The sequence below is a fragment of the Antrostomus carolinensis genome, unplaced genomic scaffold (genome assembly GCF_000700745.2).
Source record: "Antrostomus carolinensis isolate BGI_N321 unplaced genomic scaffold, ASM70074v2 scaffold15478, whole genome shotgun sequence".
Lineage (NCBI taxonomy): Eukaryota > Metazoa > Chordata > Aves > Caprimulgiformes > Caprimulgidae > Antrostomus > Antrostomus carolinensis.
In genome coordinates this window covers 510-17,625 of record NW_010333810.1, presented here as the reverse complement: position 1 = coordinate 17,625, position 17,116 = coordinate 510, and the positions used below count along the sequence as shown (strand labels likewise).

The following is a 17,116-nucleotide window of genomic DNA, read 5'->3' as shown; positions in this document are numbered from 1 at the left end:
TCGTGAAAGAAGACTGACCCAGAGCTAAGCTCCACCAAGGTTTTTCTCTGTTCCATCTGCTCTGACATCCAAAGGCCTAAGAGCATCCACAGGGTTTTCCTCAGTGTTACTTTGGACCTCAGGGATTGTGTCCAGGTCTAGTTCTTCCTGGTCCTCCTCTACATTTCACCCTCTGAAGGAGCCACTAAAGCAGGCTATGCCTTGAAATTACACAAGTATCATCTTTGTCCTCTGTCTGGCTTGCAGACATACGCAGGCTGGAGCACTTATTCCAGGGCAGGGGAGTGGAACAGGTTTGCTTAATGTCAAGCACTGAAACAACTGCCATGGAATGCAATGGTTCCACCATAACAAACATCCCAGGCAGGAACCCCTGCAGTTTGATCAGGTTTTGGATGGGGCAGGGCCTCTGTTTCTGAAGTTATTTTCCCTGACTGCTGGGCTCCTCTAGACTGAACAACCAAAAATCTTCAGTGTTTAAGCCTGGAGAGCAGCTGTAGGGAAGCACTCCAGCTCCACCCTGAAACCATCCATGTCTTTACAGAAGAAATGTAAACACCAGCAACATCCTTGGTCTGGAGGTGCCACACTGCGTATGGCTTAAGGGAGCCTCCCTGGGAATATCCATCAGGCCCCTTCCCTTGCCTGGTGTCTGCAGGGGGAACGGGCCTGCCAGCGAGCAGGCGGCCTCTCAGCAAGGTGTGTCACTGATTTACACTTGAGGTCTGCTTGACATCTCTCTGGACACCCTTGAAACCCTGTGACTCATCTCTGAGGAATTTGTTCTGATTACATAAAAAAAGCCAGCAAAATGCACTCACTTGCTCACAGCTGGGCGGAGATGCCTCTCTGGTGCCAAGACTGAGGTGATAAAATCTCTGTGGAAATGAATGTGATTTTTCCTGTTGCTCTGTGGGACTGGCAGATGAATTTCCAAGAGGAGAAAGGGGCAGCACCAATGTATAGTTTTGCTTGGTCTTTGCTTCCCCACAGGGGTAAAAGCCCTCGAAGTCCAAGATTGTGCTGCTCTTGCTACCACAGAAGGCAGCTGCCTCCACTGCCTCTTCCAGCATCTCCGACTCCTGAGGGCTGGGCAGACATTTCCTGCCCCAGAGGAAAGGCTCTGTGAGGAGGCAGATGCTCTGGAGCTTCATCAGGTTTAACAGTTTGGGACTCTGGTCAATAGTGTGGCTGCAAAGCATGTATGGATTCTCCTGTGCTTGTGAATGCTCATGAGAGTAAATTTCTCCAGTTTAGTCCTGGATGGCTTCCTTACCCTCTCTCCTGTGTAGCTCAGTGTACTCCAGCCAGGGTATGTCCAGGCAGACCTGGTGGAGAAGACCTTTTTCTTTTAATGAGTGTGCTCTGGAGAGCTGGAAGTACACTGGCACAGTGCTTTCAGTTTCAGGCTGTGAGCTGGAAGATCAACACTTGCAGTGCAAAACCACCTCTCAATCCCAGCTCCGCTGCCCAGCAGCCTCTCCCCTCATCTCTCATCTCCCCATCATGGCCAGTGGTGCAGAGTCCCTGCCCTGAACTTCAGCAGGCATTTTCTGGGTGGTATGAAGACAGCCTGCTGTTCTCTGGTCTGTTGCTGGGAGACCGTTGCCCGATAGACCTGGTGCTGTTGTGTAAACTCTTGCAGGTGATTTTTCAGCTCTGATCCTGTCTCGTTGTTTTAACTTACAAAATGCAGAATGTCCAAGTATGTCATCTCCCTTCAGTTACTATTTTCCCTATTCCAAATAACTTTGCAACAGCTTTCGACCCTTGGCTGCTTCTGTGAATGCTGTACGGAAAATGATTGAATCTTTGATAAGGTGTCTGCTCACTTGTTTCTGGTTTTGTGGCAATGAGTCCATCGGAGCTGAATTTTAATATAGTTTATTGTATTTTTCTTTCTTGCTCAGGTCCTGTAATGCTTCTTGCCCAAGCACTCCATAAAAGTGTATTTTTATCACAGGTCACTGTCTTCTATTAATGTAGAAGTGTCAGATCCACTGGGAACACAGCGAAGGAAACATGGAAATAGCGGTGAGGGAAAAAGGAATAATTTTTAAATAGAATGAAGGCTTTTTTTTGATTAAAAAAAATGAAAGAACCTGCCTATAAGGATTACAGTAGACCTTCTATGGCAAAACAGGCTAGTGTATCAGGCAGAAATTATTTCAGGATGAGAAAGTGACAGTGTTTAGAATAGTAAAAACATGTCTGTAAGGAGCTGATGAGACTGAGAGAGCAGGAGGCTGTGCTAAATCATGGGAACGAAGCACAAGACTGGCTCCCAGCATCCCTCCTCCACGTGCTCTGCCCCAGCACACAGCCTTCCCCAGCCTCCCAATCCAGAGGTGAGCTTCATTCTCCTGGTCATTTCTTGAAGGAGCAAGAATGTGAGCAAGGAGTCACCCTGGATGCCGCACAGGGAGCACCCCGAGCTGTCTTCTCAGCAGGGGGCTGCAGACTGCCTCAGGCACTTGCGGTTGGTAAAACCGGAGAATGCGTGGTTAAAAGCTACCCTTACCCATCCAGTGCCCATCTGTGCCATGTGTGTCACACAGTGGAGCTGCTGACTGGTCTTCTTGTCACTGTCAAGGCAGATAAGTGCCAGCACTGATGTTGGAGGTGTCAGCTCCTTTGATACAGCTGTGCCGGGCACTTCAGTGACTCGCTGCTTGACCCGAGGGGGAGGTGGTGCGACTGCCTTTGACGGCTTCTGTCTGATCATTGGCTCCGCTTCCCCAGCAGGTCTTTGTGGGATGCTGGAGGACACCATCTTGTAACACTTCTTATTCAGCCTGTGTAGGGGCTGTCACAAGGGCCAGGGGAGGTGGCCTGCAGCACGCAGTGACACACAGCTTTGTCTCTGTCTCTCCCCGCCAGCAGCTACCTCTCAGAATAATCCACAAACATCAAGTTTGGAGTCTCAGCCCATAAAGGCACAAACAATAGTGCTTTATCATCATCTGGGCTCTCTCTGTGAAGCCGTCCTTTGCATTTTAAATCAACACAAGTTGCTTGGGAGGGGGTGGTTGGGCTGCTTCAGGCCTCCAAGTACCTTAAAGTTTGCGGTAGCCAACAAGAAGAACAAAACTCCTTTGAAAGCCGGGCAGATGTCTAGCCTGGTGATTTATAGACTGAAAACACAGCTATTTGAGCCTGGCTGATGAATTGCGATTGGAGTACAAGGAATGGTGCAGACTGAAATGGAGGTCAGCTTTGGAGGGGGAGGTTAGGGGCTGGGGCAGGGGGACCTCTGAAAGGGCAGTGCTTTTTCTTGGGGCCGGCAGTGATGACTGATGAGGTTTATACATTTTTGTCTTTGTTTAAGAGCCACCTGTTTGACAGCGTTTTGGCTGAACGAAGGCCTCACATGCTGTTCCTGTGCATAAGGACTGTGTGTCTATGTAATAGAAATCTGGAAAAGATTGATGGAATAGCAGTCAAAACCAGAGCACAGGTATTGCCTTGTTCTGTAGGACAGAAGTACAGTAACACTTGTGGGGTACAACTGTGCACTAGGAACAGCAAGGAACACGAGGCTGTAGGATGGACAAAAACAGAATTAGGGTTTAGAGAAGATCTCTGTAGGAAAGGACAATAGAAAATCTACAGGGGGGTGCTAGGTACCACCAGAAATTCCACTGTCACAGGTGTACAGTAGGAGCCAGTGTTACTGTCAAGGGGAGAGCCCAGGTATTCCCAGATGCAGTAGCTAGGACATCTCACCAATCATGAGGGCAGAAGAAGAGCTGATGGCCTTTCAGAGCTGTGTTTAGCAGGCATGAAGACCTTGCCAAGGGATGTTTTAGGAAATAGCCTTTGATCAAGTGCCTTCGTGGTTAAATTAAAGAGAAAGGCAGCAGAAGAGATGTTATAACTCAGATTTTGCTTCCAAAAGGAGGGATCTTGATAAGCAGGGCTGTATCTAGACTGCCGGGTGGCACTCAGCAGTGCTGGTGGGTTGCTCAGTGGAACTGGGACATGTGTGCAGACTCTCACCTCTCTGAATTTATGCCTAGCCTAGGAGAATGGGCTACCAAAAGCAGATGCACTGAAGAGCTCATGGACTCATTGTAGACTTTAAATCTTTCTTGCGAAAAGTGCAAAAATCATCTGCAATTCATGTTTGCAGCAAGGGGGGAACTGGCAGAAAAAGGCTGTAGACATAAATTCATAAAGAACTGCTTTAAAATGGTGTTAGAAGTAACAGAGGAGTGGGAGAGAGGATCAGGACACCTCCACCCTGATGGTTGGAAAGGACAGAGATCAATTGAAAACTGACAAAAGTCAAGTTGAATTAGATCTTGCGAAGGAAAATAAAACAAACACTGCAGGGTCCCACTGCCAAACAAATAATACAGAAACAAGGAAAGAATTACTAGGGCTGTGGCATCCAGGAAGGTGAAGGAAGCAGAAGGCATAGGGATTAAAGAGCCAAAGTAGGAATTACATGAGTTAATATATTCCCTCCATAAGGATGATATGATGAATGTGAGGGAGAGGGTGGCTTATGGTGAGAAGTTCATAGAAACAGAAAATGACTGGGTCAGCAGTGCAAGGCCAAAGCTGCTGGAGCTATTGCACTAGGTGTGAGAGCCTGGGAGATCTCTGTTCCAGCTACTGCACTGTTGAGCCAATTAAACTGCAAGTCCAGAGGAAAAGGTCCTAAATAAATCTATCAGGTTACATGTGATTCCACAGGATTAGATTGTAGTAGACATAATACCTCATTTTCCTTTAATTTTGTGGGGGGTGGGAGCAAGGCAAGGAAAATAATCCTGTCAAATTCAGACTTCTTAATCTGACCTCAGAGGTACTGTACAGAACTTCAGAGCAGAGTTTAAATGAAAGAATAATTAAATCCTGAAAGTAAACACAACATGGATTTATCAAAGACAGGTTACAAAACCTAATTTAATATCTTTATTTGATTAAAAAAATTTCATTCTGGAGACAGAGGAAGTGTAGTAGCTCAGTCTGTCTGAAGTTCAGTTAAGTGTGCGATACTGTGCCGTGTGAAATACTACGAGTTAAGCTTCAGAAGCTACGGTTTGGTGCAACACCTGTATGTGAATAGTCTCTTTAAAGGAGAACACAAAGAGCAGCACTGAATGGGCAGCTGGGAGTTCCCCTGCAGGAGGTCATGTTTAGTGTTTGCTTTAATGATTTTTGGCACAGAAGGCAATGGTGTGCAAGTGGAATTTGTGATGATACAAAACCGGGTGTGGTTAATACAAAGGAGGATCAAAATACCATTCAGGAAGACCATGAGTACCTTGAGAACAGGAGTAAACTGGGTGGCATGAAACCCAAGAGTATGAATGGAAGGTCACGCTGTTGGGGCAACAACAGAAATTTTGACACTGAGCTGGGAAAGCATTATTTGGCAATGGCAGAAGAGAAAAATGCTTAGATAGGTATGAATAAATCACAGGATAATTCAGGGTCCCAGGCTGTTACTGTGGGGAAAAAAAGGGAAATACAACTCTGAGAAGGCTTGAGGAAGGGACATCTTGTTGAGACAGAGAATTGCCTCTGCATGAGGCAATGCTGAGTCCTTTATTCCCAAGAAGTAAATTTGGAGTAAACAAGGACAGAGGAAGCTACAACACTTCTGGGAAATTTCCCTGTTTTCAGAGAGGAAATGAACAGCATCTTTTGGTAGAAGGAAAAAGAAAATATGGCTTGTTTAACTTGGTAGAATGAAGACTGAGAAGAGATACAATTGCTCTCACTGTATTTATTCAGAATAAGCAGGAGCTAAAAGGGCTGTTTAAAGTTCCGAGTTGGTATAAGAATGACTGAGCTTAAAGGAGCGGTGAGTAAATCTCTCCTGAACATGAAAAGATGTGGGTGCCCAGCCCTCCCTTTAGTTTCAGTACGTGTGGCTCCCGAGAGCTGCAGGTGGGATGGGGCAGTCTGCGGCGCTGCCATGTCCCAGCAGATGGACTGAGAGAGGAGTGGGCAATAGGTCCTGGCCGAGGCAGGGCACTGGTGTCACAGGGGGTGCACTGGGAGGTGAAGCTGTGCTTCAGGGGTGGCCATAAAATACCTAGTGCACGTGGTCACCATGCCAGGACCAGAGCAAGGGCGCAGGCAAGGCAGAATCATGAAAAACAAGCAGCTCTAGAGACAAGGCAGTGCAGACTGGCCGTAGAGATCAGTTAGCACCAATGGAGACTGGAAACTGAGTGTTACCAGTGAAGTAGCACTTCTTGCTGCTGCTGTGGTTTCTGTGCAGGTTTTCAGGGAGAAATGCTGCTGACTTGCAGAAATAAGGCGGATGTAAGAGAGCTGAGAAACCTCCTGCTTTACAACTTGCTGTCTTTCTTCAATGCATTCCTCATTGACTTCACTCTCTCTGATTTAATCTTCCTGTATTTTAAGATATTGCAATATACTTGATAAGGTTAATGTGCTCTGAAGCTGAGGCATTCCCCGATTGTAACTGATTGCAGATGGGGAGCTTACCTTCCTCCTGGGCTGGTCGCTGAAACATTTTCTTAGTCTTAAAATATTCTACTTGGCTTCTCTTGAAGGGACAGAGGATATTTTGTGCTTCCTTGTGGAGTCATCAAGAAAAAAAGGACGGGTGGTTTGAGGCTGCTGTATTTGCATAACGCTGAAAGGTGGCTTTAACTGATGATAAATTTTGGTGTAATAACTGTGACCAAACGATCACACATCAGACCCACTGCCTCCCCTCTGGGATGGACAGCCGTACAGTGCATCTGCTTGCAGAGCAACTCTCCTCCTGCTGTTCCTCTTCACACTGAAAAGAGCAAAAACCTACTAATCATAGAGAGACGTGAAGCAAAGGAAATCCCAGTCTGATTCCCAAACAGCAAGAAGGGCTCTGGAACCTCCTGGGACATTCCTGATGGAGCTCCCAGAAGTTCATTACTCCGGCCATGGGCTCAGCCAAGCAGCCTGTTTATTTGCACAAGTGGAAGCAAACGTTGGACTTGATGATCTTAAGGGTCTTTCCCAACCTAAATGATTCTATAACTCTAAGCTGTACCCGCTGCCTGCTTGATGTGAGCAGCAGAGCGGGGAGAGGGCAAGAGCCACTCTGCCAGGTCACAGGAGCAGTGGTGGCAGTGACGTGGGGACAAGAAGGTGTAGGAGGCAGTGAATGCTCCGCGCTGCTCTGTTGCACCTCTGTTGGAGGTGCAGATTCATGAGTGAAGAGCTGCAGTTTTCTGCTTGTGATGCTGAGATGTAGCTTCAGGACTTGGGGCAGGAGCTTTGTGCATGTGAATAATCCAGCATACAGGAGTAGGAAATGAGGCAGTAATGGCTTGGTGTGCATGGGAAGAGAGGGTCAAAGCAGTCAGAAGGGACAGTGAGTATCTTGCCAGTGCAGCCAAAGCACGTCCAGTGTCTGAGGGCAGGAGAAGGCTTCTTTGCAGTAGTATCAGGAATAAACCACCAGTGTTGCAGCCGCTTTGTGTAATCCTTCTCCAGGTCTGGATCCTGCTCACAACGCTCTGCTTAAAAATGTTAAAATGAGCACTCTGGCAGCACAGCCCTGTCCGTGGGAACGCGGGTGGCCAAAGCATTGCCTCTTTCTTACCATCCTGCTGCAGCTCAGGACACTGCGTCAGCTGAAAGATTTCCCGGACAACTTGCCCGTGAGTTTGGTTATGCAGAACACCTCAGCTTACCCAGTGAGGGGTGGCAGAAGAGAACTTCCCCTTACAACAGCTATAACATGGTCCTGGCCCCGGAGCAAACGGAGCCTGCCAAGGCCTGGCTTTTCATGAGCCCCTGTAGCAGCTCACAGAGCCCTCTTGCCTGCCAGGCCCTGTGGGCACCCTGTGCTACCCAGGGTGCTGTCTAGGGTGTGTACACGCTAAAACCTGCTGAGTTTTAGGATGTACTTTGTTGCCTTTCCCCTGTCGGGGCAATGGGATCGAGGTCCCTGCCTCTCTCTGGCAGTTTTGAGAAATCGGCTGTGGTTCTCCTCCCTGCTGCGGCTGCTGGGGCTGGAATGCAGCTTCCTCTGCCTGATTAGCTCTGTGTCAGTGGGGTGAGTCTCTCTCCTGTAATCAGTAACCGGAGCTGGTGTCGGAGACATGCCTCATCCCTCCTGCCCGTGTTGTTGTCAGGCGTGGGGGCAGCAGCACCGCAGCAAGCGAGTGTTCTGCTAGTGCTTTTTTTGAGGGACGAAAGCTCATCCTCACCGGGCAGTCCTCTTCCTCTGTGGTCTTACATTCAACCACAAAACACTTGAGAGTACTGCCGCGGACACCACTAAGATCTGTGGATCAAATGGGAGGCTGAGTTCCCTTTCATGTGGCTTTCTGCTTGGAAAGAGGAATTTGTGGCAGTGCCCAGGGTATAGAGCAGCCTGAATGCTGAAAAGCCAGGGGCTTACAGGTCTTCCCAGCAGCCTTGCAGTGAACACTGGAGCCAGACCTAGCCGTGATGTGAGAGACTGCAACTGTATCGCCCAAAATTTTATTATCCACCTCCTGTACTTAAATTCCTCCTCCACTTGTACCTTTATGAAGCAGATTTCTCCTTGCCATCAGATAAGGCACTTGTAGGTGGCCTGCAGTGAGGTTTTAGATGGTTTTGAGTTTGCCTAGAAGCATCTGCTTCCCCAGTTACTGTCCGTACCAGGGGATGCAAGCAGGTTGTACTGGGTGAAACCTGTTGGCTTCTCATACTGTTTGATGAGGCTGAAAGATGTGAAAGAAGGATCAGCTTGTGCTGTGACGTGTCAGGCACATCAGGCTTCCTGGTGCTCCAGATAGGCTTTGAACAACAAGCCCAGCCAGATGTAAGTGAATGCATCAAGACCTGGAGTTGCCAGCACGGCCTCTGTGCCAGCAGACAGCTGCTCGGTGCCTGTTGGCAGGAGCACACACGCACACTTGGCTGCCTCTGCCGGTGCCGTGCGCTCCTAGCAAGGGGCTGTGTTGTCAGAAGAGACTCTGCTGCATGGCGGGGGCCAAGCCCAGGACCCCCAGCTGATGTGCCACATGTGGGACTGTTCCCAGCACACTGGGGGATCCTGGCTGTCCTGCTCCAAGTGACAGGCACATGCAGCCCTGCTCTCCCAGCTCCCTCTGCTCTGCGCCACCATCGCTGCCACGGCTGCTTTCTGAAATTCCTGCTTTTTTCCTTTTACGAGCCAGGTTTCTTCCCAGTTTTCAGTTTCTGCTTTTATGCTAGCAGAAGCCAAACACTGAGTTGTTTCTGGGCAGTGTTTTTCAGTTTAAAGATGAGCTCTTCTGCATTTTCAGAAACCCAAAGAGCACCAGCACAGTTTGCCATATGTGGTCCTGTTGTTCCTGGTGCTGGTGCATCCTTTGCAGCATTCAGGTAACAGTGTCACTGGAAGCAGAGGAAGTCAAAGACTTCTTTTGAACACAGGTTACAAGATAAGACCTGCCTGAACTTCCCTCAGCAGTTTTAACTGTCGTCGTTCCTGTGCACTGAGGGGATTCAAGTGGATAGTAAATGCACATTAGCAGCAAAAGAGGTGTTTCCAAAATGTGATGGAGATCTAGAGAGGGACCTTCAGTCCCTTGGACCTCTTGGCAGCAGGCTCCACACCATGACTGGGGCTGTCTGTGCCACAGTCAGCAGTTGTGGCTGAGAGCAGCTTGTCCTGGACAGGACAGCACATCCACAGATGACAAGAGACCCACGTGCAGGTTGTGTGTGATGGATACAACCAGTGCTTTGCAGGCAAATGCCCACAGTTTTGCAGTGGGTAAACTGGATTTAGATGCCTATGACAAAGCGCCCTCAGAGGGCTCATTGGGCTGGTGCTTTGTTGCCTTGAGGCCATTTCAGGGAGGCTCCTGTCGAGTGATTTTATCACAGTCCAGATTGTATTTAGAGCTCAGATTACTTGCTGGCCAGAGCACAGTGCTGGATACCTGGGTTCATTTACTGGAATTCTTGTCCTGTTGGGAGATTTTGGGGAAAGTTGCTTTTTCATGCCCATGGGACTAACCACTTACTGCTTCCATTAAGTGCTTTAATAGTACCAGTGCAGGGGAGTGATGACAGATGCCATGATCACAGCTAAAGCCTGCTGCAGGGAACACACCTGGGTGGGCTGACAGCAGCTATAGCAACCATTGCCCTGAAGAGCCTGGCTGGGAGATGTGACCATTTCACCCTTCGCATTTTATTAGTGTAACCTTTGGCACGTGATTTCCTCTCTATAGGGCTAGTGGAGGCAGGGGCCAGCCTTGGTGCGGCTGGGCTTGGGGCTTTTCAGCTGCGTGCACCCCCATGCATTCCCCAGAGACCTCCCTTGGCAGGGAGCTGTTTGTGGGTACGACATGTCCTGCCACCATGTTCTCTGCCAGCTCTGTTCCCTGGCACACGTTATCGTTAATGCTGAGCTGTTGGACTCTTGTGTGCGGTGGCATAGGAGGGAACTGTAGCCACCTACATCTGCCCAAGGTACCTGGGCTGCCCAGATCTCACCATGCCAAAAATCCCTCACCCACCCCATGGGGAGACCTCCTACCTCAGGTGCACAGGTCTGACTCTGCTGGCTGTATTGGCTTTAAATAAGAGAAGGCCCTTGATCTGCAAGGGCTCTTCTGGTCTGCAGCAGGATCTGTCTCCTTGGAAGAAGCCACTGCCCTGTCCCAGCTGGAGTCTCCCACAATGTGGGGGGCAGGAGCATGTTTAGCCAGGATAGCTCCTGACCTTCTGTCTTTCCCGTTTCCTTCCAGTCCTGGACACACAATATCCAGCGGGAGAAGGAGTTCCTGCGGAAGCTGGTGAAAGCCCGAGTCATCACTGACCTAACCAGTGGGATCTGAGTGGCTGTAGCCACTGCCTCCAAGGGAGGAGACAAAGACGCACGCTGCAGCTCTGGGAGCAGGCACTGGCAGCCCCATGCAAGAATTCCACCTCACCGAAGACACACAAAGATGCCCAAGTGCTCTGGGAAGACCCTCTTGCGTTGCCAGTCTGCACGAGGGTTGCATCTGCTGCCTCCAGGCCTAGAGCTGGCAGGAGGTGGGCAAGGGGCTGAGTCGACTGTTCTTGAACTCTGCATCGCAGACAGATCTTCTGTGTCCTGAATTAAACAGAAAAGACTCAGGAGAGAGAAGAAAGGTTTGTGAATAAAACATTTTGTGCCAAATGGGAGGTGTCGCTGCCCCGAGGCAGCAATGCCTGAATGTACAAAGTATTATTTTTTAAAAGAAACTCTGCTGGAATCATACTAGAAATACCAAGGTGCAAGGCAAAGTCTGCTTGTGCACAGCCCTGTGAAAAGCCTGGCCTCTCCATGTTCCATCTGCATTGTCACCGGCCTCAGACCTTTCCCCAGGAAAACAAATCCGTCCGAAACTTCGGTGTTGGTGCTGCTGTAATTCGAAGGGAGAATAATGGCTTTCCCTCATTCTCCACTTGGAGCTTCTGGATGGAGATGAGCATGGGTTTGTTTTTCTGCACTTTTTCTTGCTTCCCACATAGAAGCGGCAGCAGCAGCCACTTGGCTGAGTTTTCCATAGCCGTTTGCCCTGCTCTGCCTCTGCCCTGACCCCAAGGTGGAGTGGGGAGCCAATGGCTTTCTCTGCCTGCAGCAGACCTTCCCCACCTTCCTGCCTGTCATGGCACTGAGGAACCTGCCTTGTGCTCGAGGCTTTCAGGCCTCATGGTTTGTGCCTGCTGTGCAGGGCCCCCGTGGAGTCCATGCAGATTGGTGTGACCATTTCTGAACAGCATCTTGCTTTATTTTTGTGTGGGAGAGGAATAATTTATTGTTTGGAAGGAGGTCAGATCTTGCGTGGAGATCTGAAGCTTTACAATTTGAGAGCAGGCTGCCGAAGATGTTTGTTTTACGTTCCAGAATCGATCATGTTCCCTACTTAAGCTGTGTATGACCTCAGTGATGATGGAGCCTGCTGGCACGGGCGAGGGCCTGCTGGGAACCCTCACCCTCTGCTCGGCCCCTGCTCACTTCATTTCCAAGCTCCTCCCGTGCTGCTCTAGCACTGCTGCTCCTCCTGCTCTCAGGAGCACATCCCTTCCTTTGCTGTCTTGGTCCCAAGATGCAGTATTTGCACATTTGATTTGTATATGTATTTCAGAGGAGCTGGAATAAACTGAGCAACACGGCCGAGTGTGAGGACAGCAGGGTGGTCTCATCCACCTGGAGAGCATGGGCAGAAGGGGGATTGCCCGGGGAATGGTTACAGGTGGAAATGAGCTCCCACACTCTCCTAGCCTGGAGCAGGCTGAAACGTGCCCACGGACACTGTCCGAGCCAAGTCCCTGTGTGTTGAGGCACCGGTGTGCAGCCAGTGCTGGGGCCAGCGGAGGGAGGATCCTGGAGGGATGCTGGCTGGGCTCATGGTCCTGGCACTACATCTGATGTACTCCAAGGGTTGCAGTCTGCCCTGCTCTGAGCTGAAGGGAGAACATGGACAAGGGATGCTCAGAGCATGGCTCGCATGGTTTCCCTGGGCCGCCTCTGCTCCTGCTGACTTGCAGGGGGCTGTGGCTCCAGGGCTGAGACCCAGAAGGAAAGTGCAGGAGAAGCAGGCAATGACCCTGGTGTGGGGCAGAGGAGCAAACTGTACGGAATTATTTGAGACCAGGTTGCAGGCAGAGGCAGCTCTCGGGACATGGTGCTGTGTGCCGCCCACAGACTGGTGTGGGACAAGCCCCTCAGGAGCCTCTCCTGCGTGGTGCATCCATAGCCAACAAGCTTGCTCAGGGGCAAGTCCTGTCCAGCTTCTGGTTGTGGCTGCTGATTGCCTTGTAGTCTGGGAGCATTTCAAAGATTCTGCCTCTTCCAGGCTGCAGAAGACAGATGCTAGGAAGGGTACCCCTTCTCTTCCTTCTTCCTATCTCCCTTCTCCTGTCTCTCTGGCCTCCCAGACAGGTGGTCCCTGCTCCCCCCCAGTACACGCCTGCCCTGGCAGTGCCTCCCACCAAGATGCTCTGTAAGGTTTCAAGCAGGTTTTTAGGCATGTGCTGTGGCAGGTACTCATTTGAATATTCTCCCCCAATTTGTTTTTCCTGCTCAAGGAGCCCAAGGGACTGGATTTCCGTGACTCTTGCCAGATGACACTCCCTTTGCAGTTCCTGTGTGTCAGCCTGGACCTGCGACCATCATCCATAGAGTCCCTGCTGTGGTGACAGTGGGGTTGCCTGGGCTGGACCTGGGGCTGGGGAAGGTTGGGCATCTGCCCTTCGCCTTGGTGTTTGCACTAAGTCTTTAACTAGCTGCTGTGGGAGCCCTGGAGCAGTGATGGGGTGATGGGCCACATCCACATGCCTCAGTGAGCTGAGATGCCAGAAAGCAGGTGGCTGCAACCAGGAGGAAGAGAGGGTTGAAAAGCCTTCAGTGTCCATGCTCGGTTCCTCTCCACGCCCCAGGGAAGCACTTCCACGAAGACTTGTGATGGCTTTAATTTGATTTAGTCCATTTTATTGAGCACTACAAAGCTACAGGACACCTTTATCTTCCAGCTTGTTGGCTCCAGATCCATGGAGCACAGCCTCTACTCTGCTTTCCCTGGCATCCCAGCTCCATACCACTGTGAGGGGCAGGTCCTGATGTGCAGCTGTCCCTACAGACCAGGGAGGTGACTCCAAGCTTTTCCCTACCCCTCCTCCTTCCAAGCAGAAGAGCCCAGACTGAGTAGATGAGTGCGTGTGGCCCAGGGTGACTCTGGTGGGTTGGAGCACCTACAAGTAGAAGGAAAAAGAGGATAGTGGGGGTGTTTGGGGGGCAAAGCCTCCCCTCTCTCTCACTGTCCTGTTTGATGTTGGTGGGGCACACACACTCACAGAGCAGCCTACGGCCAGGTGATGGGGTGTGCACCCCAGCCCTGGGGCAGCGCGCGGTGCTGGGTTTCTCTCCTGCATGCTGTTCCTTTGGCTGCCTCCCCGCGTGCACCTGCAGCCACCTCCCGCCCTCCGAAACGCTGCAGTCCTGCCAGCTCGGAGCGGTGCGCGCGGGTCAGAGCAGGGTCAGTGGGACGGATGTGAGTCTTGGCCTCTCCCTTGCAGTGACTCACCTTTTCAGCTCGGAAGGGAGAGCCCAGGGGAATTCTCCAAAGCCTAAATATAGAGCAGGGTTGCCTGGTGCCTCTGACGCGCTGCGCTGCAGAAAGGCCGCTCGGGTGGCAGGGAACCTGCCTAGAAAGAGGCCGGGGAAACGCGGGGAGGTCGAGGAGCCAGTTCCCACAGCAGGGCTTTTTTTACAGGGAGCAGGTCTGGGGAGCTGCAGGCCAGACAGCATGTGCTGCTCCAAGAGAGGGGCTGCCAGAGAGCTGCTGCTGCGCTGACCACACTGTGAGCACGGGCTGCTTGTGGCGTACGGCCTTCGCCAGTGCCTGCCACCCTGGCTCCCTCCTCCAGCTCACCCCATTAGGGCTGGCCATGCTGTGGCCTCATGCTCACATGTGCCAAACAGGGGCAGCACAGCCGGGGAGCACAAGGCAGCAGTGGGATCCTCTGCGGCCCAGCATCCCTGGGCTTCCAGCGTCAACTTTTCCTGGGAGGGAGCAGGGGGAGGCCCTGCCCTGCCGTGCTGCTTTACCCCTCTGTTTGGGAGCCGCTGGGAGAGGGGGAAGGCACCAGGACAGGACAGGGCTGGGTGGCTGCATCAAACAGGGGCAGGGATGCTGGGTACGAGCAGCACCAGGGGACAGGCAAGGGCTTCCAGACCACCGGGCAGGGAGGCAGCCATCACGCTGAGCTCCACCGGCAGCAGCACCACGTGTGCCATCAGCCCAGGCACGTGTCACACGCAGTATTAGACGCGTCCTTTGGTGTGGGCAACCCGGGCCACTACCCAGCCCCTCTGGGCACCGGCTCCTCGCCCAGCCTGCCCAGGGACTCGCTCCAAAGCCCAGGGCACTCGTCGGTACTGTACCAAGTGAGATGCAAGAACTCAATGAGTTTTTAAAATTAGTTTTAGTTTCTGAGATTTTTTTTAATTTCCCCTCTAGGCAGGGAGGGCAAGAGTCTCGCAGGCTCCTCCAAGCCCACTATGTCACATCAATTCAGTCATATCACAGAAGCAATAAAGCTATCAAACAAGCTTGGCTGGTCTCTTTTTCTGCTACCTTTCACTTTTTTTAGAGGGGACAGAGGGATTCCCCTGCTCGGGCTGTCCCCAGCCTGGTGGCACTGCTGACTCCTCCAGCACAGTAATGCAGAGGCAGCTGCCGAGAGCTGCAGCTGGCTGATGCCACTGTCCTGGCACTGGGGACAGGAGAGGGCTGTGCTCTCCTTGCAGGTGACCTGAGGGGTGGGAGAAGGGCTCGAGGGTTGGGTGCCTGTCACGTTCAGGGGGCAGAGGGGTGGGAGCATGTCCTGCCGGGGACAGGCTGCCTGCGACTCTGCCTGCGACTGCCTGCTGTCTCGGGGACTCCCTGCCATCAGGGTGGCTTCCCACCGAGGGTCACAGCAGCACTCTAGCTGGGTGCGGCCCCGGCAAAGGCAGGTGTCCGGCCAAGTGACCTTCTCGCCACAGCGTCCAGGAAGGAAGCGGATTAGGAAGCCGGGGGCCGAGGCTGTAACCGGCTCCGACACCTGCCAGGTCCCAGCGGGAGGAGCATAAACCCTGCGGCAAACCCCGGCAATGCCGCGGGGCTTCCGGAGCCACGGGACAAGCCGGGGACAGTCCCTTTGCCAGGGGGAACAGGGTGGCTGCTTCCAGGTGGGTGACCAGTCTGACAGACCTGCCAGCTCCTAAACACAAGGGGTGGCTTCCTGCCAGCAGCCATGGGACACGGCAGAGGCAACTGCCCAACTCTCCCTGGTGTGTGGCTGCAAGTTACAGACCTCTCCCAGAAAGCTGATGGTGGAGCTGCTCAAACCCTCCTTCCTGTTCTCTTCTCTTCACAGCCCTTAAAGAACAGGGTCACCGCTGCCACCACTGCTGCCTGTGCCCATCCTGGCCTTGGGAGGGCTGTGGAGAGGGAGAGCACAGAGTCTGGGACCAGAGAACACAGGGACAGTCCATGAGAGGTTCGGGTCAGCAGAGATGAGGACACTTGTTCTGGAGCAGATATCCCCAAAGGAGCCACATCCCTGCTGAGATGGGGACCAGTCAGTCCATCTGCGTCACAGCTCTCTTCCCACACGTGTTTTGTCACACAGCCATGGCCTCGCACAAGCACAGGCTGTCTGGCTGGACTGTGTCACCCCCATCCCACCTCATGCAAGAGTGGAACCTTCAGGGACAGATGTCACAGCAGGTCCTGGCCCCACAGGGCTCATTCCAGACCAGGCAAGGGACACAAGGACACCCCAGCCCTGGAGGTGCAGGAGCACAGGCTGATGCAGGCAGTGCTGTGGCTGACAGCAGCAGCCAGGGAGCTGGTCTCCCATCTGCCTGGAGATGTGTGGGGCTGAGGACTCTGCTGCACCTCAGCACCAGGGACAGATGTCACAGCAGGTCCTGGCCCCACAGGGCTCATTCCAGACCAGGCAAGGGACACAAGGACACCCCAGCCCTGGAGGTGCAGGAGCACAGGCTGATGCAGGCAGTGCTGTGGCTGACAGCAGCAGCCAGGGAGCTGGTCTCCCATCTGCCTGGAGATGTGTGGGGCTGAGGACTCTGCTGCACCTCAGCACCCTGTGGCGCCCGGCCCATGCTCAGCACTCCCCAGGGCAGGGCCCATACTTGTGAGAGCCCAAGGGGAGAGAGCCCAAGTGTCCAGATTCAGGCACAACACTGGGATATGCCACCTCCTGCCACATGATCTCAGGGGGACAGGGAGGAGGTGCCACTGGGAGGACATCAGCAGGACTGACGGCAGCAGCCGGGTCACATCTCCCAGGACAAGGACCAAGGGTAGAGGAGGGAGCCAGGGCCCTGAGGTGTCTGGGATAGCATCCACAAAGGGGGCACACCTGGAAGAGGACAGAGGCCAGGCTTTGCACAGCCACTCCTTTCACAGGACCAGGGACACCTTGGGTGCACCTGTGCCATGTCCCACATGGCCCCCTGCCCACCACCAGCATCACACCCACCAGGGCTGTGCCCTGGGGACATGAGGAACAGCCCAGCCCGCAGGGAAGGTGGGAGGTAATGGGGTAGCCCCTGGGGTGAGCCAGCACCTCGGGCTGTCTCCAAGCCCAGAGGGCTGTCAGTGGGGGAGGCAGC

General features: G+C 52.6%; 1 protein-coding gene across 1 annotated transcript in view; it reads left to right on the top strand.

Annotated features, from left to right (window-relative positions):
* Window positions 1-10,867, top strand: part of ST3GAL3 (ST3 beta-galactoside alpha-2,3-sialyltransferase 3) — a gene marked incomplete at its 5' end in the record, with an annotated part of 57,135 nt that extends 46,268 nt beyond the window's left edge. The window contains one exon of the mRNA XM_010174000.1: window positions 10,710-10,867. Within this exon, the coding sequence (XP_010172302.1) occupies window positions 10,710-10,799 (90 nt within the window). The remainder of the gene's footprint in view (window positions 1-10,709) is intronic.
* Between the last annotated feature and the right edge of the window lie 6,249 nt (window positions 10,868-17,116).